This window comes from Rhea americana, unplaced genomic scaffold, assembly GCF_003343005.1.
Source record: "Rhea americana isolate MKP2758 unplaced genomic scaffold, rheAme1 scaffold_149, whole genome shotgun sequence".
Lineage (NCBI taxonomy): Eukaryota > Metazoa > Chordata > Aves > Rheiformes > Rheidae > Rhea > Rhea americana.
Window position 1 is genome coordinate 6,235 of NW_028185583.1, and position 24,062 is coordinate 30,296.

Below are 24,062 nucleotides of genomic sequence, written 5' to 3' on the forward strand. Positions count from 1 at the left end.
GCGGGCGCGGGCGGCCCCGCGGAGCCGGGCCATGAGGTGAGCGTGGCCGCGCCGGGGGGTCCCGCGCACGGGAAAGCTCCCTGCCGCGGCGCGGAAAGCGAGTTACACCACATGCGTCCGCCCTCAGGAGCCTGCTTTTATCTGTCTGTCTATTTATTTAATTATTTTTCCGCTAAACTTTCTCACAAGCCTCTGCCCCCGGCCACTTCTTCCCCCCCACCCCAACTTGTCCTCTTCGCCTTTTGCAAAAGCCTCGGGGTGGGCTGCGGCGTCTGGGCCCCGGCCGGCTTCGGGAATAAAAAGGCCTCAGAACCGGGGCGGCAGCGGGGGCYGCGGCGGTGGYGGGGGCCTGTCTGCCTTCGGCTGCRCTTTCTTGAGTGTTTCGACTCYGTCACGCTAAATCTAAAAGGCTTCTGCAAAGCGGATGCGCGGTGGTTGACTTGTCTTTTGACGCGCGCTCTGYAGTAGCAGCCCTGTAGCATGAAACTGTGTTTTGACCTGGGAGGTTTATTTCCTYGTTAAACCAGCTGTGGGCCCAAGTATATACCCACCACTCGCCAACGGTTCTCAACGCTTGCCTCAAAATTCCTGCCATCTTAAGCCACCACAGGGCAGTTTAYGTCAGTATTTCATCCATCTTCAGCAGGATGACAGCTTGCTGTGGTCAGGTCTTTAGCTGTCATCGGCTCCTATGGGAAACACGAGTTCTTTTTTCTGGGAGAGAAAGGTTTTGCCTCATGATAAGATTCGTGTTTTTATAAAGGGCACATAACTTTTTAAAATTTAATTTTTGTTTTTTCCTGTTAAAAATCTGAGTCCCACGTCTAAGTGATAGTTTCTTGAAAGTTGAAGTCAGGACAGCCAAACTTTTCTGCAAGTGCTGTTGCTTTTCCTGTGTGGTTCAGGCATGACAGTATGTACCTCCTTACAAAACAGGGCCGATGTTGCTAACCGCTTTTGTAGAGTGCTGTAGAACAGATTTAAATTATTTGGATAAGAGCACTAAGTAGTATTAACTGTCTTTAAAATGGGGGTTGAAATAAAGTCAAGAGGGGTGATTAATTTTTGTCTTTTAATTTATGAAAGGCTTTATGGGACAAAATCCATGCTATGTTTTGGGTACATAATATTTGGGCACTTTGTCCAACATACAGGACTATTTATATCATCTTGATGACGAGTGTGTTCACTAGTAAATACAAATACATGTATCTTCTTTTCCAGAAATGACAGGAGTGGATGTACTTTGCATTATTGCCAAAAGATTAACAAATCTGACAAAATGAAGGAAGAGGTTCCAAGTCGAGAAAGCCCTCACAGCACTGCTGTTTCTTCCTCAACGCTCATGGAAGTCTGGTTTAAGAGCCTTTGCTGTGATGGCCTGGTCCTTCAGAAGTACTTTTTAAGTTATTACTTAATCAGCCCTCTCAATATTGCAGTTGTAAAATTAACACCACCGCCTGGGACCTGGTTCTTAGTTGTCTCGATGCTTGGCAAAAGGTCTGATAGGTCTTAGTCTTTTGTCTAAGCACTTGCAGCCATGCAGGGTGTCAAGTGCTGCTGTTYCAACTTGAACTTTTCTTGCTCACTTTGTGCTGAAATCAGTAGTGGGAAGTGGTACTTTTTTGAAATCATTAGTGTGAAATGGTATCATGATACCATTACATTTTTTGGTCAAGAGGTCAGTAGCATTTCAAAGAAGAGGTCTCCTTTTCTCTTCCCTCACTGACTCCCATTGATCTCTTTGAGGGGCTGACTGCTGTCTTTTCGGGGGAGGGTAGTATGCTGGAGCCTGCAGCACTACAGTGATGAAATGTCTGTTCTCCTCCCATGTGTTGGGTCTGGCATATTCTTTCTGCAAGAAAACTTCTCTTTATTCTTCTTGCCAGGTTTGCAGTGTTTTATTGATTCTGCACGTGCAACACCTCTGTAGTGTTCTGGCCCTTCTCTGGGGAGAAATAAAAATGCTGTCATTAGGAATTCACTTTTGCTGTCTCTTCATACAGCACCAGTCCGTCTCTATGAACRAGCAACAGTAATACCGTAAAACACAAAACGAGAATGTGCCGGGCAGGTGGTTCAGGGTGGAACATGAGCAGTTGCACTAAATGGGAATACGGATACAGTGACAGGATCAGTGACAAATTGTGTGATTATTATTTGATATTGCGTGTGTTTGCTGCTGTGGTGCGGCTATGCATTCGGTGAATTTTCCACCACTAGTGTGCACTTAGTTGCCTTGCATTGTAAGTCAAAGTAGTCAAAATCTCATTTGCAAGCCTAATGGAAACCRGTGTCATTCCTGGAATACTATAACTATGTAATAGGCTGATTGGCACAGTGTTCTCGGTTTTTGAAGRGTCTCAGGGCGTATGATTGTGATGTTTAAACAGGACCTGATGGTTCAGAATTTATGGCAGATGCTGCATATTGATAATGGGGTAATTTGTGTAAGAAGTGTAAGCTGAGATGAGTGGRGATACAAACTAGAAATAAGATCAGAAGTATGCTCTTGCCTTTGGACCTGTGTGTCAGATTGAGAGCAGTCAGGGGAGGTATGAGTAGTTCTGTACAAGAAAGCAAACAAATAAAACAAGTGATTATTTCCTAAAGGCAGCAGGGGCTGTTAAATCACATACTTGGGTCTCCAAGTTTAGCCAGGTTGAAGCCTTAGATTGGCATCTTCAAATTTATTTCAAACTGTACTGAGTGTTTTTAAGATAAAAAGGGAGAGTTAAAACTATTTTGAGTACATTGCTTGCAGATTTTTTTTTTAACATAGACACTTGTTTTGCATTCATTTTGGAAACAGACAYTAAGCCAGCGGGTCACAGATTCATGCTCCATAACTAAAGACAATAACTTCTATTTCCTTTCAATTCCATAATCCKCTCTGTAATCAGAATCTCCTTGTTGTTGAGCTCTGTGAGCAAACACATTTCTTCTTCCCCTGCGTGACCCTCTGCCAGGACTCAGTGGAAGGGAAAAAGCATCAGATAATTCCCCCCAGATTCTTACAACACATTTTTTCCACAATGTGTTATAGGGGTTAGGACCTGGGACTCTGTCCCTTCTTTCTTTCCGTCACACGCTTAACCTCTTGGCTGATGTTTAAAAAGGGAAAGAAATCAAACCGTCCCCCTCACGCCACCCATAGATGAATACAAGCAAGGCACGTAAGACAGTGTGCGCTGTTGTTTGGTGTAAGTTTCATTCATAAGCACTTGAAGCTTATACCTAACTTTACAGACATACATAGTCCTCTTGACTTTAGTGAGAGTAATCTTGCTCACAAGACATTTGCAGAACCAGGGCATATTTAAAATACACATTGCCAACTAATTCCCTACTGGCTTCACTGAAGTTTTATTTTAAGATGTTCCTGCTTTGAAAGATAAGCATGAATCAAAAGAGACTTGCAAATGCCAAGAGGACAGCAATCACACACTGCTACTTAAGCATGTGCCACTGTACAACCTGCCACACCATTTAATAATCACTAAAACCAGAAGAAACTGTTTGCTCTTTTCCCGTGTGTATGGAAAGAAGTAGGAAATCTCTTTAAAATGATGCCAAGGATACTATTTTATGGTAACTAGCAGGAAATAACAAAAGTTAGGACAGAGAGAAGGTCAGTCTCCTTGAATACTGTATAGGAAAATCCTGAAAGTTGATCATGAAGTTTAACTCCATGCACATCCCGAGGATAATCAAGTAAACATTTTACTTCTAGCTTTACTTTATTGCTGACTTATTTCTTTCTTCACTGAATTCTTCTGAATATAGACTATTTGGCATTCGCTTTAGAAGAGTGTTTCAGGTTCAGGCTGTCTCCCCATATGAAGATCTTAAAAGAGACAATATCTTTGTCCCTGTGCTTCTGGTATTCGCTCCTTTTCTCTGCTTTTTGTGAGAAGCAATCTGTACCATATAGGTACGGTACAGATTCATCTCACACTGTAAAATGGCCTGAATGGCTGTGCTAAACCAGTACCAGGGATACCCTGGTAAACTAATTCTGTCTTTGAGGGAAGAATAAGTCTGCTTTTAACTTCTCCTTCCTGCACCTAGGACACTATTTTAGTAGAAGCTGTTCCATAAGCAACTTGAGATAGGGAAATTTGTACRTTTTGAATAGCATTACCGCTCATAATTCCAAGTCTATAAATTGTATGATAAGGCATTAATTTATAATTCTGATGAGTTAGAGAGATTATGTGTGTCCCATCACATTGATTAGTTCCCTATGTTTTCTCCCATTCAATTTCTTTGATTTTAAAAGGACGTCTCTGGACTCATTGATACTGGATATTCCCTCGCTAAACCCCTAAAAAACTTCAGTAGAAATAAAATGCCRAACCATAAAACATGCATTTCTAGGCCTGGTGGTGGGTTGTAAGAGGGTTCAAGGTCAGCTGAATCATGCTGGATTGGTAACTCAGCATCTTAGTTATTTTTTCATAGTTGATATTTTTTCTCTAGAGAACCTCAACTTGGAAGTGAAGAAAAAGGTTTAGGTCTTTGAGTTGCTACTAAACCTTTGAAGACATTAAACAGATACAAAAGAAAACAGTAGTTTTTGTCTGCGTCAATGAAGAGCCTGAAAAAGTAGCTGTGAGGAGAGGAAACTGTGCATTTCATCTCATTCATCTCAGCTCAGCTGCTGCTGCTACTGGAACATAAGACAAGGTGTAGGGAAGTCACAGGGACACACAGTCTGCTGTGAGTGGCACCTCGTCCTGACTCACCAATGCTCAAGCACTGGGCAAAGATAACCCGCCAGCCCTGTCTTGCCCACAGAAGTCAGAGAGTAAGTGCTAACCCTCATCCCCCCTCACTGCTGGGAGTTGGTCCGGTGTCATGCAGACAGGTTCGCTGTCGCTTCCTTCTCCTTCCCTACTGCCCCTGCTCTGAGGAAGCACCAAGTGGGTCGGTCCTTGGAGGATGCTTGTTCATGCCTTTTTATGTACATCTTGGTGAGAAGCAGGGTAGTTGTTTCCTTTGTACAATGAGGTATAATGGAAGATATGTGTGTAAATTGATACTATTCTTTTTGTCTCATAYGGTGCAGTGGGTCTTCTGACAAGGGAGAACTTGTGGGCAGAGTGGGCTAAAGAGGTAAGGTAGYTCAGCTGGTGGCTGTCCAGACCCATGTGTTGCACACAGAGTTGTTGTAATGCTAATTGTGAACTATATGCATGGAGGGGCCTTGCAGGCGATCTGCCAGAGCAGTCCCATCACAGAAACTCCTCGTATGGGATGGCTCACCCCAGTCACTGCACAGAAGGCAGTATGCTTCATCCTTGCAGTGATACTAAGTTTCCATGCTGGGAAAAGCTGTATGTGCTCTGGGTAGCCAGTTCGGGAGAGCTACTCACTGCAGCATGGCAAGGTTCATCCACAAATTAATAACTTTTCCAGGCTCATCCTGCTGGGAGGCAGCATCCCCATATCAGTCTCCTGATGCCATTGCCTCTCAAAAAATCATCTAAAGAACTGTGGCAAGAAATATGTGTTTGTACCAAATGCTGAGCAGCAGCTTGTAGCATGCATAGAATGTGGCCACTGGTGCGGTCARCCCTGTGGAAGGGGCATACAAATCCCAAGCGTGATGCAGGTGGGCTAGAGAGGCCTGTAGGGTAGATGCACAGAGAGCAAAGAAACTGCTGTTGTGCCCTGTGCGGCCCACCCGATATCTAGAGCAGACAAAGCTGTGATACATCATTTGCTCCAAGTCTTCTACTATGGCACAGGTAAGAAAGCCAGCATAGACATGCCATGCCTTTTTTCAGGGTCCAAAGTAGAACTGCACTTAGGAAGATGTTATAGGGTAGCAGTAGCTAATCTATGATGGCAAATACAGTAGCAAACAAATGTAGTGCAGTGGGCAGCATTTTACTCTCCTCCTCTGCTTAGTCCACGTTTCCAGGTTTTGTTGCTGTGAATAGTGTTGAAGGACTGTTGAGGCAAAAGAAAGGCATCTTCTGCAAAGGTATCATGTACATCTTCCAGAGAGAAGCACAACAGTAAAAGTCCTACCTGCTTTTTGGTCATTAKCTGTCATTTTAACTTTGTTAGATTACTTTGGCTAGAATATTCCCCACAGCTGTATAATGTGATCAACACCATTTGTTCGTCCTGTCTGCCCTATTCTGTTCTATCCTACAGAAATAAGTAACGTTAGAGCTGATAYGGCTTTTTTTAAAGATGAAAACAAAGAGAGCGCTGCAAGGCTGAGCAATATATATGTGATTTATAAAGCGTGAAATTCTGTTCTCCAGTGCCTTGACGGATTGTCGTCCCACCCAGAAAAGATACTGAGAATCTAAGCATTATGTTGCCATGCAATAATAAACAATTGAAGGACCAGTGAAGTACATTTTAAAAACACGACTAGTTCAAAGTGTATTTTGTCCCCAGAGAGGTGACTATTCACTCAGTGTCAGGAAGAGAAAGAGAGTCATCTCCGCATGTGTGGTGTGTTGAGTGTACGTGCAAAGTCAAGGTTGGTGGTGTAAAAGGAAGGGAAGCGGCAGTACTCAGCACAGATCTGGAATAAGGCAGCAACAAAAGGCAAAAGAAAGATAATGAAGTACCGGAAAGTATTAGCTAAAGGAAAGAAGTTACTGTCAACATAACTGAAGTTGGATTGAAGAATAGACGAGAAACTGCTAGGTGGAAAAACAGTACAAACCCTAGAGATGTGTTTTGTTAACATAAGAAGTTTCATTCAAATCCAGATGTTTCATTCAAATCTTAACCTTCTGCACAAGGAGGATTTTGCTAAGCTTTTAATATTCTAGACAACAAAAAACTTTACACATACCAACCAGGCTACTTTCAGGCCTTTCTTTTTTTCTTATATCTTGGTGGGAGTTATGGCTCACCTGCATCATTGGGGAAGCAGAATCCATTATGCCTTTCCCAAGGGGATTTGTATTTTTARCTCATTAAACAAGGAGCTAGTAAGAGCCAACGTAACTATTTTCTGCTCTGACTGTGCTTAGCAGCAGTCACCCGTGTTAATTAAACAGGTGACTTAATACCACTGCACACCACAGCTTCTTGCAGTGAAGCAGCAGCAGGCAATTTGCCTGTTGAAATCAGGTGATTTGCCTGTTGAAATACAACCTTGCTGTGTTCTTGGTGCTCATCCAAGAGGAGCTCTGGGCTGCTGACCAGGATGGATCCACAGTCACTTGGATGAAGCTGCTCCTCCCCACCCTGCTGTCAGAGCACTGCCCATGGAAAGGAAATTTWAAAATGAGAATGTGACGTGTCCGGTGCAAAGGCATCATTTGCTGCCTGTAAACCAGGCAGACAAAATAGGCCTTGCGAATTTTGGTGGTGCCAGCAGGTGCTGATGAGATCAAGGGAAATCATGTTAGGTGAGGATTTCCACAGTCAACAGGGGGCCTGGTATATCCCAGATGAGGGAGCCTATAGCTGTTCATTACAAATYGCTGCTTCATTACAAATTCACCGAAACTGACATTTCTGAAAACTGCTTTGGTTTCAGTAACTCAGTGTCTTTGGATAAAAGTGTGGTTTACTGGAAGTATTCTGACTGGTTCACGACTTACCCGTTTTCGCAAACCTGGCAGTCCTTTCCGTACAAAACAAGCAAGCAAGTAGGCAAAGTTAGCGTAACGTTTAATGTGAAAGCTGTAAAGATCTTGATTGACATTCTGTAGTTCTAAAAAATATTCTGTGTTCTGCCTTCTGYGAGCACAAGGCACGGAAGGCGAGAGGATGAAACATTTCTTACAGCATATGGACAGTCACGGTGCCCTGCTTTGGAAACATGTCACTTTGGATTTTTACTTTTGCTTGGAACGAAAGATTCCAGAGGAGCTTTAGATATCCTGGAAGTTGCAGATGGACCTTAATGATATTCTTATCAGTGCTCCTGCCCAGCAGGGCTTCTGGGCCCTGTTACTCCCTCGCAACAGCTGCCAGTGACAAGAATAATTTTCACACTTGGAAATCATCTTTACTTGCCCTGGGCACGTTTACACACAGTTATTCTTAGCAAGAATGATAGACAGAATCATCCTCCTTCCCTTTTCAAAATCACATTTCTGCTTGATTTTAAAATCGTGAATTTGGCGTACAGCTTTTTCACTGAGTTTGCTAGGGTATGTGAAGCTCATTGATTATTAATAATTTATACTAGTTTTCCAGCAAAATGAAGAGATGCTGCCCTGACCCAAAGAGAAGTATAGATGAGGAAGAAAAGAAAACAAGAATGAATGAGAGACTAACTTGATTTTCACTCTATCTTATTCTAAAAGAAGAGAGAAGAGTGGGTTTTTTCTTTTCTGTAAGTTATTCTTTCAGTTTCTGTGATTTGTCTGCATTACAGCTTGAGTCTTAGAACTCTTTGATCTTTGCAAGCATCAGTGCTCGTGCAGACAAATATTTACAGGTGTCTATAAAAAGGAAATTTTATGCTCTGAATCTCTAGCAAAAATGTTGAGTTACAGAGTGTGTGAGAGCGTATTAGAGGTCATCAATGTGAGTCAGTTGAGAAGGAGTTATGGATCTTCATTAAAAAATGGTTAGTCAAATTTTTGCTGATTTTTTCAGCTTTTTTATCAGCATTTAAAATAGTTGGCATTTGAAAGTAATTTAAAATAGGACATTGCAGAAATGATTATTAACTTTTTAAATTATTTGGAAAAGATTTTTAGTATATAAAAATTCAAACATTTTAAATATTATTTCATACCTAAATCAGTAAAAGAGTTCACAAAATACTTGAAGACAATGTAAAATGAGTACATTTTAGATCTGGAAAATATTAGCGGGATATATTAATATAATACTTTTTACTTGTCAAACTCTCTAATTTATGAGACTATTTAAATCTCTCTAAATTGTCTTTGTGGCTGGTGATTTACACTCATCATTTCATTAATCATCTGATTTCCTATGAAGATGAATAATCTGATTATGGATTATTCTAAATTCCAATCTGATAGCAAGAAATACCGTGGATCTATTTAAGTTCTAAAGTTGCTATCAGACTTCTAATGGCATAATTGGATTCCAGACTCAGTTAAATTGCAAAAGGTAATAATTTTTTAATCATTYATTTTAGCAAAAGGTGAACCTATGGAGTTGCAGGACAGCTTAAAACAACGTCTTTGGGAAAACTGTGAACTGTGCCTTCAGCATGTCCCAGCAGAGCATTGATTCTGAATGATAATGATTCTCCTAATGCTAATCTGGTTACCATGTGATGACATGGACCATTTGTTAGAAATCCTGTTTTTTTTTTAACACTGTAGCAGATGTTGGAGGCTAGAATGTCATGGTGCAACAAGTGAAATACGCTCTGATAGTTCTACTGGCACTCTAAGTAGCCTATGGTGGGGGCTTTTGAATTACCCTAATTTCTTCTTCCTGCAGACCTCTCGTCCTGTATGATCATCTCACAGAATATGTTCACAGAGACTTTAGAAATTATTCGAATGGCCTTTTGGTAACCTGGGGTACAAATGTCAAATGTYTGGGTTGTTTTGGGTTACTTTCCATTAACTCGCTGAACCAAACTGAATGAATGCTTCAAATGTCAAAGTTGGGAGTTGAAGAGGTCACGTAACTGWGTGCAGAAATAAGAAGGACAAATGACCTCTTGCTGAACTTTTAATGAAAGGTTRAAGATCACCAGATTTTTTTCTAGATTATTGTTACGAGCTTTTCTATATCAGAAATAATGTTTAACTTGATAAATGATCTTCTTTCTCTCCATGGCTGGAGCCCTTGAAGARATTAAAGAGAATCCAAGTTTGTTTCTGGAAAAAAAAAAGCCAGGTGGATAAATGACTATAATAAAAATGATGAACTACTGAAATACTGGGTATGTTTTATATATGCTTGTATTTGCCATTCATTAATCCGTGKTGCACCAAATTTCAGGTTTCTAGTTTCGTATTGATTTTGAAGTTAATTTTTATTTTCGTAACCATGGTGTTTCTTCATTCTGTGGAGATAGTTGCTGAACTCTTCCTTCCCAGTCTCTACAGGGCTGTTCAGCCTTGGTGTTGTTATTCTGACTTCAAAATTCCTTCCTCATTCTCCAGTATTGAAAAAAAGAAGCTGKCACAGACAACAGCCAGTCTCCTTTAATTTATTCCAATTTCAATTTTGCTTCAGAAAAAAGTAGACTATGTTACTATGCAGGATGAAATTGCAAGACTGCAAYTTTAAACAAGCATGAACATTGTACATTTAATGCAGCGTTTTTTGGCTTCTTGTTTGAGTAATGTGCAAGAAGTGGCACAAGATCCCAGCAAAATTTGTGCATCCTACRGTTGCTGAGAAGGCTTCCAAAGCAGATCTGTGAAAGGAAGGGGTCTAGTTATAACGTTATGTTACAAGCTTTCAGTTTGGAAACACCAGAGGTTCAGCTGATCTTTAGTTGTCWGCGAGGAGCAACTTTTTCCTCTCTCCTTTATCTGAGAAAGAGGTTGTTAAGCTGAATATGAATGCGGATTCAGTGTATTGCATATGTATCTATATCTGTGTTTACTCAGGAATAATCTGTGAGCCACACTTTGATTATGCAGCAATATAATGATTCTGAAAATCAACAATGTGGTCTACACAAGAAAAAATTAAGGAAAAAGCCAAATAGTATTTGAAAAYGTGTAATTTTCATTAATCAAGTGTATATATGCAGTGTTTGGAGGATTTTGATTTTTTTTTTTTTTTAATTGGATACCTTAGACATTCTAAACACTATTTTGAAAGATAACTCCTAAAATTAACGTACTTTTTTAAAAAAGAGAAAAATAAATTATAACTGGAAGAATGACTTAGTTCCAGTAGAACTTATTGGAATCCCTGATGATTTGATCYCTGATGATCCCTGATGATTTAATGTAATGGCTCGAGTTCAGTAAATTAGCTTTAATAACAGCCCTTTGCACCTGAAGCACATGAAATGATAAGTTGGATTTTTCATGAAATATCACATCATTTCACAAATACGRATAAGGGTGAAAGAACTTAGGTTCGTACTGCTGAATTTGCCAGTGGCAAGTCCAACTCCAGTTGACAGAAAATCTCGGAGCATTCASGTGGCAAACAAATTTGAGGGAAGTGGCGGATACCTGTTAACTAGTGCAACATTTGTGGCACTTAATTAAAAAAATCAGTAACTTATCTTTCTTCCTCACATAATAAATTCTTATCCTGTTAAAAATCTTTGTTTATACTCTAGCTTGAGTTTTGAGGATGTATTAGTGTTATCGTTRCTTTCTTCAGACCACTCAAGCACTTCACTAAGTGTGACGCATCTAAAAATGTGTGCGGATAACCTGTAAAAATACCTGTATTGTGAACCTGAAGTCCTTTTTCAGGTAAACTTCCACAGTAAGTTAATTRTAATTTCACAGCATTGAATCTTAAAGCTTTTAAAGAATCTGCACTGTAACTCTGAAAGTAGAATTTGACCGAGTAATCTGAATATTAGTATTCACGTAATATAGCAGCAACGCTGCCCTGAAATAGAAAGATGCCAGATACTCACATGTGGATGATGACGTAGATGTGTGCAATGTTTGTGAGTATCCAAAGCCGGAAGATTTTAAAATACTGTGATCTAAGCAAGATATGTAAGTAAGAGATTGGCTTCCAGATAACTAATCTATTTTTATGATTTCCTGAAATTCAGTTATGTTGTTGAAGTTGTTACTAAATATGGCAGTATTCCCCCTTTTTGGTCACAGGTGTGATTGTTGCAGCGTGTGGGCTTACCAGCTGGTTCATCTGTGTCTCTCTGCTGTGGGTTTGATTTGTCATGTTGGAAAGCTGGCAGCTACTAGTATGTTTTATTTGTAGTGAGCTTATTAAAGACGATACTGTTAAGGCCAAGTYTTTTGTAAAACCTTTGTTTAGCTCCAGGAGACTTGTTGACTTTATTGTGGTAGGTTGCCTGAAGAGAATGCAGTTGTGTGTAGGGAAAAAGAAAAGAAATCTGCCTGTCAATCTGAGAAAAGTGGAAATGACTGCTCTCCCCTACAGCGAATGCCTCTTCTTAAAAGGAATATTAAAATTCARGTCTAAAATGATGAAAATGGTTTAGGCAATGTGTTAAGGAAGAGCATCTCACAGAAAAAAAAATGTTTTTCACGTGGTTTCATGCAGGTGGGGTTTGTGTTTGCTTTGTTTTGGTTTAGTCCTGAGTTTCAACAAGTAGACCAGCAACTTCTCTACAGAGTCATTGAAATGGAAATGTTTTTGCCCTCTGCTGTGGAATGCAAGCTATTTAAGGAATGTTCCTGGGTCTTTAGGCTTTTTTAAACTCACACTTTCAAGACTTCTTTTTAGCTTCTTTCAACTGTTTCTCATAACAAAACAAGCATCCAGAAAGATGTTTGGTGCCTTGATCTTGACCCAGCAAAATAACGAAGGGTGGTTTGTCTTTGCATGTACAAATGGTTCCCTTCAAGTCAATGGTGGCAGCATACAGGCAAAAAGCAGAAAAGCCTTGCTGGATCAAGATCAGAGAGCTGAGTGCTTTGCAAAGCCAGGCTGCAATGCAGCCCTTGGTAAGGAGGAACAAGGCATTTGGGACCCGTCCCTGGGGCCCCGTAGGGCTGGCAGATGCCCTGCCGTAGCCGTCCGCTGGAGTTCCCAGCCCCAGAGCTTGAGGAACCCCTGCAGGTGCGCTGCTTCCCTCCATGGACTGTCTTGGGTTTTGTCCCCAAAAAAGCTGGGCTTCAAGACTCTTCCTCGCTTGAAGTCAGGACGTTTGTGGGCCTGCAACTGCTAATGCTTCAAGCTGATGCGGGAACAATCAAGCAACAAAATGTAACAGTGTAAAATCAGATATATGCAGTTTCATTTCTTTCTGAGCATTGGATTAAGATTTTACACCAAGGTTCTCTCTGACATACTTGGAATTTATCTGTTTTTTTTTTTTGCTCTCTCTTCTTAAAAATATGGTTTACTAGGGTTTCTTCTGCCATCAGTGAATAGGAGCTGGACAAAGACTCTCCTTGATGTATTATCTGACACTAGTTTTTTGCTGACCAGAGTAGACCAACATCAAGTGACATGAGGCAAGGAAAACTTTGATGAGAAATATTGCCCTRTTTCAGAATAGGGCAAACTTGCTTGCCTAGAAACAGAGTGAGTTGTGTGGGATTTTTTGTCTTTGGGTTTTCTATAAGACACAGGATATCAAGTGTGTCTGCTTTTCATGAAAATTGATTTTTTTTTTAAACTGGAAATAGACTTGGAGGGATTAGGCTCATATGTGGACCATATTTCATGGTGCTGTATGCAGAGGTGATTGTAACCAGATTAGAATTGACCAGTTGGTGCAAAGAATGGAAAGACAGGACTTCTTTTGTGCATTCTGTCAGAATTTATAAATCAGCATAACTTTGGCAAAATAATAGTCCAAAAATTATTGAAGTCAATGGAATGCCTGAACTCTTGAAGTCACTGGAAATTGGCAGGGCTCTTTGTTGCTTGCATACCAAGCCATTTAATTTTTAGAAATGCTTATAAAGCTACAAAATATCCTTCAGCAGCAGTACTATATTTATGCATTTGTGTGTGTGTGTGTGTGTRTGTATATAAATATAYACACTTCAAAACGTATCAAGAAGCTGTACAAAATATTCTTGGTAAACTTATTAGAGAAACCACATCCTTGAGTGCATTACTGCTTTCTTCCCACATTGTCTCCATTGTAGTTTTGTGCACAGTTCTTTTATATCGGCATAGTCCTTTGTAAAAGAGATACTCCATCTATGTCTTACAATTGTTGTTAGTTTTTGCATTCACAAGTCAGACTTCCATGTGAGGCCACTTCTGCAATATCGATGAGGCAGATTGCTAAAACTGGGATGCAAATGCTTCTATGTTGTTATGCTGAACTTCTTTGTTTAATCAAGAAAAGATAGTAAAATACTGTAATGGTAAAAGAGCTATGCTATTTTAAATTATAAAATAATTACATAATTCAAAACTATTGTGATTTTATGAATGTATAGGTATGTTTAATAGTTTTTCCATTAAGGGCTGCTCTGCAGTCAATACAAAATACACAGATTTTCACTGGTAGCTATTTGATGAGTTGTACTTAACATAGACCAAATCCTGATTGTGGATGCACATGTGGGGTTAAAAAAAAAATTTTAGGAAAGATTCACAAAATCTATATAAGTATTTCTGAATGGAGATTTTGGCCCTGCATATTATTTTTCTTCTGTTAGTGCTTAAATGGTTTCTATTTCATTATAATTTTCTTTCTCTTTCATCAGTTCAAGAGAACAGAAACTGTGTAAGCATAAATACAGATGGCCTATACGCAAATGCTAGTGATAGCCAAAATGGAACAAGGGGGAAACGCTAATGGGATTTTAAGGCTGTATAATAGCTGCCTTGTCTGCTGAAGGTGTGCTTTCTCACGGGTGCAACATGAGGCAGAAGGCCTGCTGAAAGAGAAACCCTGACAACCAATTGCCATAAGGGGGAAGAGAGCTCTTCCTGATTTAATCTCTTACAATGTAAGTAGGTTAAGTGTGGTTTTCCTGTCAGGTCTTTGCTTCTGTATCTTAAGGACACTTGCAATTGTGTTACTTTGTTTATATGTTTTGAAAAAGTTCTTTTGCTTGCATTTTACCTTTACTCCATTAAAATGAGATGAAAGGTTCTTGGATAACAGTAAGTCCTTAGGATTACCTTAGGATGTGTGAATCTATAGGCAAAGGTACAAGTGCCCTGGTTGTCCAGCATGTTCTTTACAATATCTGAAATATAACACAGTGTCCCCTTTTCAGCTGCCTGAGTAAGGTGGAGGGATGGCTTCACAGCCTCAGGAGAGGAGTCTTCCAGCAACTGATTAACTAACACATCTCTCTGGCATGCAGCAAGAAACTGAGGTGCCTTCTTGAGCCGTATGGTGTCAGATCATTACGAGAGTATGCCTGCGCTGGAAAACAGCGTTGCTTTTTGTGGCAGACCATTGTGCTGTAGGTTACGTAAGGAACTTGGCAACATCCATTGAGGGTTTGTAAGCAGCTAGTCTGTCGTAGATGCTCTCTCGGTCACAACAGCTGTGGTTCTGCTCAGAGTGGATTGATAATTCAAAAAGTGTATTCCAGGTCTTCATCTTTGCATGATATAGGTGTCTTCTGCAGACAGCATGTTATCCTGTCATTTCTCTTAGGCAGATGACATCATCACGCAGCTAATGACAGCGTGAGGGTGATAATATGCAAACTTTTACTCCTGCTGCTAGTTATCTCTTTCCACATCTGTGCTTGCTTTTTCTCTTGCTTTCTGGACAGGGATGCCAGGGAAAGTAGATGTATGTCTTCTGGAAGAGCATCAGGTCAAAGGGTGAGCCCTGACACAGATATCAGTGTGAGAATGCTGCGGCATTGCAGGCAGGGCTAGCTAGTTGCAGTCTTGCATTGCAGATATTGTGAAGGTCCCTCTTGGATATGTTCTTTGGCCTGCCTTGCAGTGAACCTCCTCTCTCATCAGGAGTAGATTCAGGTTCAGAGAAGCAAGTGCTGATTGGTGAGACTGCATCATCCTCCTAGAAATCTGCAATAACCTGCAGTGAGTACAGGATTTTGGATGAGACCTGCCTTCAGAAACCTCATCCAGATGTTGTTGYAGGCACAGGATGAGTAGAGTGGGCAGCCTTTGCTACTCCTCGTACTGCCAGTCAGCGTTCAACCGTTTAGGAATGAGAATATCCATGGTTAGTAAGCTGATTATCAAGGTCATCATTCACAGTCTTCACATCCGTCTTATGGACATCATGAGCTATCTCAGAGGTCCTGGGCAGACTGGTCTCCCCTGCTGTGCATTTGTTTGTGGGGGGCCACCTTCCCTCTGCTGCAGCATGGACCCCTGTCCTCAGGTAGGGCCTCATGGACCGTTACCAGAAACTCTCTGACTGATTTCCTTACTTCTGTATCATCCATATCAGAACAAAAGAGGCAGSAGGCATTCCCTTTCCCTCTGGGGGCTATGGAAATCTCAGGACTCTCCCACAGCCACAGTATGTACCCACCACAAGCCATACACATTTGTTGTGTGCCCACTACAATAACTTCTAAAACACAACATGCGTAGTATCTAAATTTGTAGGAATGGTGGAACAACTGAGCAAGAAATCMCCAAACCTAAAAGTGTCCTACTTACCTCCTACACAAACATCGTCTGCAGCATCCTTCTCTGCCTGACCTGCAGTGCAGAACCCTTCCTCAGTGCCTCTTACAAGTGCATAACCCTCTTTCCCCACCACCAGGCACTGAACATTTCCTCATTCAATGAATGCCTGTAATCRCTGCCTTACTGTCTGTAAATGCTGTCAACCATCTCTTATACTTATTCCATCAAGTGCTATTCGTCCTAAATACATAAGCTAATTTCCTGRTATCTGAAAGCCTGCTATGACCCCAGAAGTTCTTGCCTCAAATTAATTGTCAGGGCTGCAGTTTCTGTTTGTGGGAAATATCCCCCACTCTYTTCCTCCTCTTTTGCCTATCCACTCATGAGAAAGAAGAATGTTTAAAAGCAAACAAACTCAACTTCATTTGGCTGTGTGTGCAGCATAGCAAGTTTGGCCAATCTACCTGCAATGCTTCATATAAAGACCAATGTGATTTAAAAGAAGTGAAAACGCTGAAAAACACTGAAGCCAATGGGGCTGTTAAACTGAGGCCAACATGGCCAGTGGCCAACTACCTAAGTTTAGATTGACAAGTTGCCAGTGTGACCAGAAACCACCAGGCMCTGTGCCTAGTTGGCACAGCATAAGTGGCTGCCATGACTCTGCATGTGCCATTCTGCATGTGCTTGCATCCCCTTTAGACAGGGTGCAATACGCTGTGCAAGAGCTCCCTTCATTTGCCGGAAGGCTGACCTAGAAGCAGGAGAGTGCATATGGTGGTTGTTTTCTGCAGCTAGAAGGATGGGATGTTCTGGGCCCATGTTGAAGGTAACTACAGGGAGGAGTTGGAACAGCTTATGAAGAAGCTCTTAGCTCTGCTTATGCTCCCTTGCCTCTGCAAATACACCCTTGCTGTGATTGTTCTCTGTCTGTCGAAGATAACACCATGGCTGACTGCTAAAAGAGGAGTACGTAGTTCCTTATGTCAGTGGGCCTACTGCTCTGGTGTTCTGCAGATGGCTTCTGTGGCTTATGTTGCAGTGATTTGGGATGTCCTCAAGGATGCCATCACTCTTGATCTGTAGTCCAAGTGCTGGACATAGGCATTATGGGGTTGCTGCTGCAAATGCTTCTTCGTCTTCCTCTGTAGGGAAGAACAAAGAAAATCTCTCAGTGTTTGAGGGCCCACGGAGAAACAACCTGGTGATTTATGGTTGTCCTTTTCATAGTGCCCTCGTTCTCTAGGACAAATCATTTTGCAGTGGAGTCTTGTTCCTTTGACCGTCTCCTAGGAGGACTGTTAGGAGTGTAGATCTATATAAGGTGATCTGCATCTAGTGGCACTTGCATGCCACGTGGAGCAGTTGGTAGATGGCAGCATTAGGAAACTGATTTCCTCTTGACCTCAGATTGAAGAAGGCAGTCTTGTCGGTATGGACAAAAGGGAGGGAAAGGAAGAGACAACCTGCGCAACAGCACTTTTCTGCTGTATTTTTTTGTAGCGGATTGTGAGTAATCAATGAATTGAGAATCTCCTCATGCTTCTAGTATCTCCCCTCTCACCCCAGGCATAGATGAGCATTTCGAGTGCAGTGAAGACGCCACTTATCTGTTTGTGTTGCTGTGTATCACACAGCTTTTCTTCCAGCTCTAAGAGTGATCTGACTTTGTGTGCTGCTGTGGGTGGTCTAACCAATTCAGGTCGTCACYTTTCCTCCCCTACCCCTGGAATGCCTGCTGCTGTGGAGTACTTCTGCTTCCCCTGTTCTCAGTAGGTCGATGTGGCAAGCTCCACTCTGGTAGAAACAACACCTATAGCACCTCTGGTGATGGTAAGTAGAGGACATTACTCAGAGCACATCTGATGCCATTCTGAGCTATGACTGTCCTTATGCCAAGGGGAATGGTCTGCTGTCCCAGCGGATGTATGTGCTCCTTCTTCTTCTCCCTGCTCCCCCCACTACCATCAAAGTAGATGATTCAAYAGAATGATTCAACCAAACCTTAAATGGGTTTAATGCATGGACCACAAAGTCACTGGAATGTGGCTGGGTGGCAGATGCTTGAAGGATGGGGAGAAGATGGGCTGAGGTTGGACTTTTTCCTGCCAAGAGACTGCTGCAGACCAGGTGTGGTAGGATGTAGATAAACTGCTGACACAAACCATATGGAAGGGGAGAACTTGTGTGTGATGCTTTAACAGGTAATTGCTCTGTAAACCAAATGCTTGCAAATTAAATCATTTCCCCTAGTAATTTAGGGGAGAGATGAAATCTCTAGTAGTTCATGACACTGCTTTGACAGTGACAACATATGGCCTGCTGTGTTTGGGAATGAGAGGGCTGGCATGTATACAGCGGCATATGGATGCCATTAAAATCCACTGTTCCCTCCACAAGACCAAAGTTCATAAAAATTAATACTACAAACAAGTGCCTCACTCTTGTCCAGAGTGGAGTCAAACTGCAAAGTGGTTTTTTGCGACATGAAAGTATTTTCTGGCTGATACCAGGCTAAGAAACTTGCTGCTTAGAAAGCCTGCTCTCGGCATGGCTGTTTTTGTCTGGGAAAGAAGGCCTATTTCTGTCTTTTTAGTCTTATTCTCCTTTACTACTTCTGTCACACATATGCACACAGTCCCAGTCTGAGACAAAATCTAGTTTATACTAAGATGYATGTTCACTGTTTTAGCAGTGGACAGTGGCTACAGAAGAGTAGTTGATGTGCTGGCTCTTCTGCTTAGCTCCTCATGTTTAGCTTTGCCCTTGATCTGAGATGGAAACAATATACCAGCATCCTGGGTGTTTTCTGCCTGGCTTCTTACAAAAACGGACCCAAAGAGCACTACCACAGGACCTGATTCATTTGTTTAAACATAAGCTTCTAGTGCTGTCTCAGACGCCCTGGGTAGTCCTGCCTGGCTTCTAGCTCCTGGTCCAGGAAGCAGCTGTTTTCCTGTACAACCAGTGTTACTTCCCTTTGCCTCGTGTGGATGCCTCAGATACCCTAGGGCATCTCAAGAGGCACTAGATAAATATACGTGAGCAATTGAAGTGTCTTTGCTTGTAGTGTGCTTGTAGACCTGCTGTAGGTCTCTGATGAGCTGCCTGCTATTGATTTTATCCCCTGGATGTCAGGGAATGTGTGCAGCCCAAATGTGGGGAGAATCTTTTTGGTTTTGTACTGAAAGTCTGAAGTTTCTGAAATAAAGACTACAGCATACCTCTCAACCACCCCTCACTGCCCTCTCTCCCCCCAACACAATTACTCTTTAAAATGCAAAGCATACACTTGTTAGCTCTTTAGTGAAGGCAGCATGGGTTTGAAAGAAATATTCTAAGCGTACGGGAAAGACTGGGCAGCTCTTTATATTTTGATGTCAAAACTCTTCCAACTTCTACAGTTTGAAGCATCTATAAAGTGTGTTTTCTTTGCGTAATATCTTTTATGCTAGGATTGACTGTATTTACATCCATGAGGATTTGGTTATGTTGTGATTAGATATATAGTATTATAGCAAGCATGATTTACTAAGTGTGTCATGATCTTGGGATGAGGTCTATGAGTGCTTACAAATGGAAATACAAAAATTTATGAGTTAGATAAATGCAATTATTGTACTTGTTATGTTGCTTAGTGGTGATCTGTRTTTACATCATCGTTGAGTAAACGGTGGGGGGAATGCTTATCATGGSTGTTCTTATGTCAAGGGACAAATTGCATGTCCTCAAGCCAAGGCCACAACTTAGATGCTTATACCGGGTCACCAGGAGTTTCATCTTCTCAAACTTGAAACTGGCACTTCAGTCTACTCCTAAATGGCAGCAGGTAGCACAGTCACAGCTTCTTCATCTCACTTATGGACAATCCAGCGAAGTTGCCGCTTTTTTCTTGACATGTTCTCACCAGCAGGTTACTGACTCCTCTGCACCTCATCCTGCTCTGTGTTCTTAACTTATCTCTTCTGTACTCCCCTTCAGGCTATTTCCTCCTCGATTCTTGTTCTTCTTTGCCATCCATTCTTCCTGTCACCTTCGTTGCCTTCTTCCATGCTTCTCCTCCCTCAGTCCTCCCAGCCTARAACAATTAATTTGGAAGTAGCTTACTAACCATCATGATTATCAGTATTTCACCCTAAATAGAAAAATAGATGGATTTACTCTTTTCATCCGCAAAAAAAAAATGTACTTTTTCCTTGTTAGATTTCCCTAGGTATGTTGTCTCCATTTGAAGAACTGAAAAAGATATGTGTACGATACCTAGCTTAAGGCTTAAGGTTTAAATGTGAATAATCTAAGTTCAGAAAAATGATCATTCTTTTTCATTTATTTTGTGTAGGTTTCCTTTGACTGATCTGTAAACATGTCCTCAGACCTGCTGTGTAAGTACATTTTGATCATCCCACAGTGATTTTTTTGGACTATATGTTTTTAACAGATTCCCAGATATGCTCATAATTGATGTCTTTTATCTTAAATATAATGTCTGCTTTTACATTTTCTTTTGTTTGGAGACATCTGTGAAACAATATTACCATTATAATCAGTGGGATTATTCCTGAAGTAAGGCATGACTTAATATGAGTAGAACTGTAAAAATCTGGCCCATGAATAGTGTAAGAACAGACTGATTCATTGAGACTTTAAAAATCGCAGTTCTGTCTAAAATGTTTTATCTGTCTTTGGCACAAATAATATCCAAGATTATTACTGGGTGAATTTTTATGTTTTTTTTTAAATCCTTTTGTGAATTTAACTCCTGTGTTACCAAGACACCATTATCCTAGCCACATTCAAATCTCACTCCTCATCATTATTATATATCTTTTTTTCTAGAGCAAAGAATATACATATTATTCTACAACATATTATTATAATTTGTTGTCACAGCTACTGCAAAAAACTACCTCCATAGCATCCCTGATACTCACACTTTCTCATTGCAGCCTATGATCACTGCAGCATCAAGTACATTTTCTGTGCTTATAGATCCAATCTACTTTCTTTTGGAATCTGTCCAGTGTCTCAGCTTCCAATTTTTTATCGTTGCCTTCACAGGCTGTTCAGCTGACTACTGTGCAGTACAAGAGGGGAATTTTGGAAACCCATATWATTAGTCTCTGACTAATAAAATAAAGATTTTTTTTTTACAATAACTATARCCAAATAATAAAAAAGTTAGTGGCTGACTGGCAAAAAACAGCTATTTRTGGAGGCCATATACCTACTTCAACACCAAGTTCATTTAAGACAGTACATTTTTCTATCTTTATCTATGTACTGGCAATTTGGAGGGATGTTCAAGTGCCATGAAACTACAGGGAGAACTCTAAAAAAGATTYATAAAGAATTCAATATGCCTGACACTGTCATTAGGGAAGACTGCTGTCAAGAGTTAAATGCTAAGAAAAGGAGAGAGGATAAGGTGACTGCGCATTTGTCCTGGTCAAAATCAGTTACAACTGCTCAACTCTACTCAGGCTTTTAAGCTAGGTCAGCTGTCTTAGCTAATTTATGCACTAGCACTGTTTCATTTTCCTCTCTTCAGTTCAGTGTCAATGTCTTTCTTACACTTTTCTTAATGATTAGTGKGTTAGCGAACTTGACATATGAAATAAGATTGAAAGAACTGGGTTTCTTCAGCCTTAAGAAGAAAAGGTTCCTGTGGGGATCTGATCGCAGTGCTTCCAATTCCTAAATGGTAATTAGACAGACAGAGGAAGTCCTCCTTCACCAGGATGACAGGACAGCAGGCAATGGCCACAAGTTGCTTCAGGGAAAATTCTCTCGGGATTTAAGGAAAAATTCTTCTCAGTGAGGTCTGCTAAACATAGAAATAGGCTGCCCAGAGAAGTGGTAGAATCTCCTTCTCTGGATATGTTCAAGGCTTGGCTTGACAGGGAGCTGGATAAACTAATTTAAGGGCTTACTTTCACAGAAGATTGAACCAGATGATCTCCAGAAGTCCCTTCCAGCCTAGATTTTTCTGCAATTCTGTATTTCCTTGTGTTCTCAGCTGTCCTTGATGCAATGGTCAGTTTTCCCTACTACTTTGGTGCAGTTCGTCTCTTCATCTTCCGAGTGTTGTACTGCTTGTGCTGTGGCAAGTATTGTGATACTTGGTCCTACTAGTGGGATAGCTATTGTTCTTCTCACTCAAGGATGTGTAAATAATTGCAAAGCAGCACCGGTGCTCAAGGGATTTTCCAAGCTGCCACTAGTGGAAAAACACATGCATGTGGATTTATGACAACCAGGTAGTGCCTTTGAAAAATTTCAGCGAACAGGATGATTTTAAAGAGTAACCTGAGAAATTTGTTACAGGACAGGAATTCAGTATAGAGCTTTATGTCTGTGTTTATAATACTAAATAATACAGAGCCCAGCCATAGAGGCTAATATTAGCCTGTGCTAACAGGCGATACAGAAGCATGTTTGGAGTTCTGTTCCAGGGTCTGTTCCAGGTAAGGAATGTGGACATAACCAACCCATTTGTGGTGGGAGAGGGAAGAAGGGGAGAATTGTTTAGACATGTGGACTTGGTGGTCTCAGTGGCAGTAAACAGTTTCTGGCCCACATTAGTTGGTAGCAGAGGTGTGGCCTAAACGTTCAGTCCCTAACCTTAACCACGGCACCCTTTTTTACTAATGCTTGGTTTAATACAAGGTCAAATTCTAGGATTAGAGATGTTGTTCCAGGTCAAACTAACAAGGACTAGATGTATAATTAAAAAGAAAAAATCTAAGCAAAACAAAACAAGAACCTTAGATTTGTAGGARAAAAATGCTGTAGTCTGGCGTGAATTACACAAAGAGAATTTCATGGCTACACAATACAGGGGCTGCCCTGGCTGGAACTCAGACTTCAGTAGCTATGTCTTCAAGCCTGCAGAAATAAACCAAAAAAGCCAACATCCCAGTGAAGTTTCAGCCTGATGAATATGTGRCAGCCAGTATTTCACCGTTTTTGATGGAGAAGCTAAGAAAAAGAAGAGAGAAGTTTATAAAATGTCTGGCACTTCTTGAGGCTCCACCGATGAGGGAAGCGACGGACTTCCCTCGGAGCTTGTTTTTCTTTTTATCCTCGGATGAACTAGCGTGCAGTATATTATGCTGCCTGAATGCAGAGGTTTGTCATGGTTCGCGCCGGGGGCTGTCCCTGGGGTGTAGGAAGCAGATGAGCGTGAATGGAGCACGAGGTGGTCCGGGGGCTCGAGCCCCCGTCCTGGGGCAACCTGTCGCTGTTCATCCCAGCCAGGCGGGCTGAAAGCAAAGCAGGAGGGGAGGTGGGTCTTTGATCTCTTTGTTGGAGCTGCTCCCTGGGAATTCTCTGAAATCAATGCCCTGTTTTCCTGGAGAAATGAATGGCTGTGCCTAACTAGCTTTGTGAAGCTCTGGGGAATTCACTGCTTCTGTTTATTGACAGCTGAAAAGGAGCACATGGTGCTGAATGGGTCCTCTTGTGAAAACAAAACAGAGCAGAGTTAGACTTAGCTGAACACTGGGGTATTTGGAAAAGTGTGCTGAACGAAGATGGCATGTTTCCTGCCACCTTGGGCTGGAATAGCATGACTTTTTACTGAAAATACACATTTAAGTAAGGTAAGAATTGTTTCGATTTCCTAAAGATAGTACGATTGTGAAATGTTTGCATTTGTGTTCCTGAGCACAGAAACAATGTTTGTGTTGTATTCTGTCATGGGAAACACCTAAGTGACTCTGGTGTTGCTTAAAGCCTCAGTATGTGTTTGTTTATTCTTTAATTGGAGGTGATTGAAAAATATGGATATGAAAAATAATGGGAAATAATCTGGTATTTGGGTCTTGCAGTCAGGTCCTTAACACCAGTCAYTTTTGTGGGCTCTTACGTGCAGTGCTTTGTGTCTTTGAGAATCTGCGAAACTACATCCG

General features: G+C 41.2%; 1 protein-coding gene across 2 annotated transcripts in view; it reads left to right on the forward strand.

Moving 5' to 3' along the window:
• The window catches only part of PLAGL1 (PLAG1 like zinc finger 1), a 47,964-nt gene continuing 23,902 nt past the window's right edge, over positions 1 to 24,062 (forward strand). Inside the window, exons 1-2 of one of the 2 annotated variants that reach the window (XM_085299257.1) lie at positions 1 to 36; positions 20,492 to 20,534. In XM_085299257.1, the coding sequence (XP_085155383.1) occupies positions 20,516 to 20,534 (19 nt within the window). In that variant the 5' untranslated portion in view covers positions 1 to 36; positions 20,492 to 20,515. Of the gene's footprint in view, positions 37 to 20,491; positions 20,535 to 24,062 lie in introns of those variants that run through there. The other variant, XM_085299259.1, reaches the window with a different exon arrangement.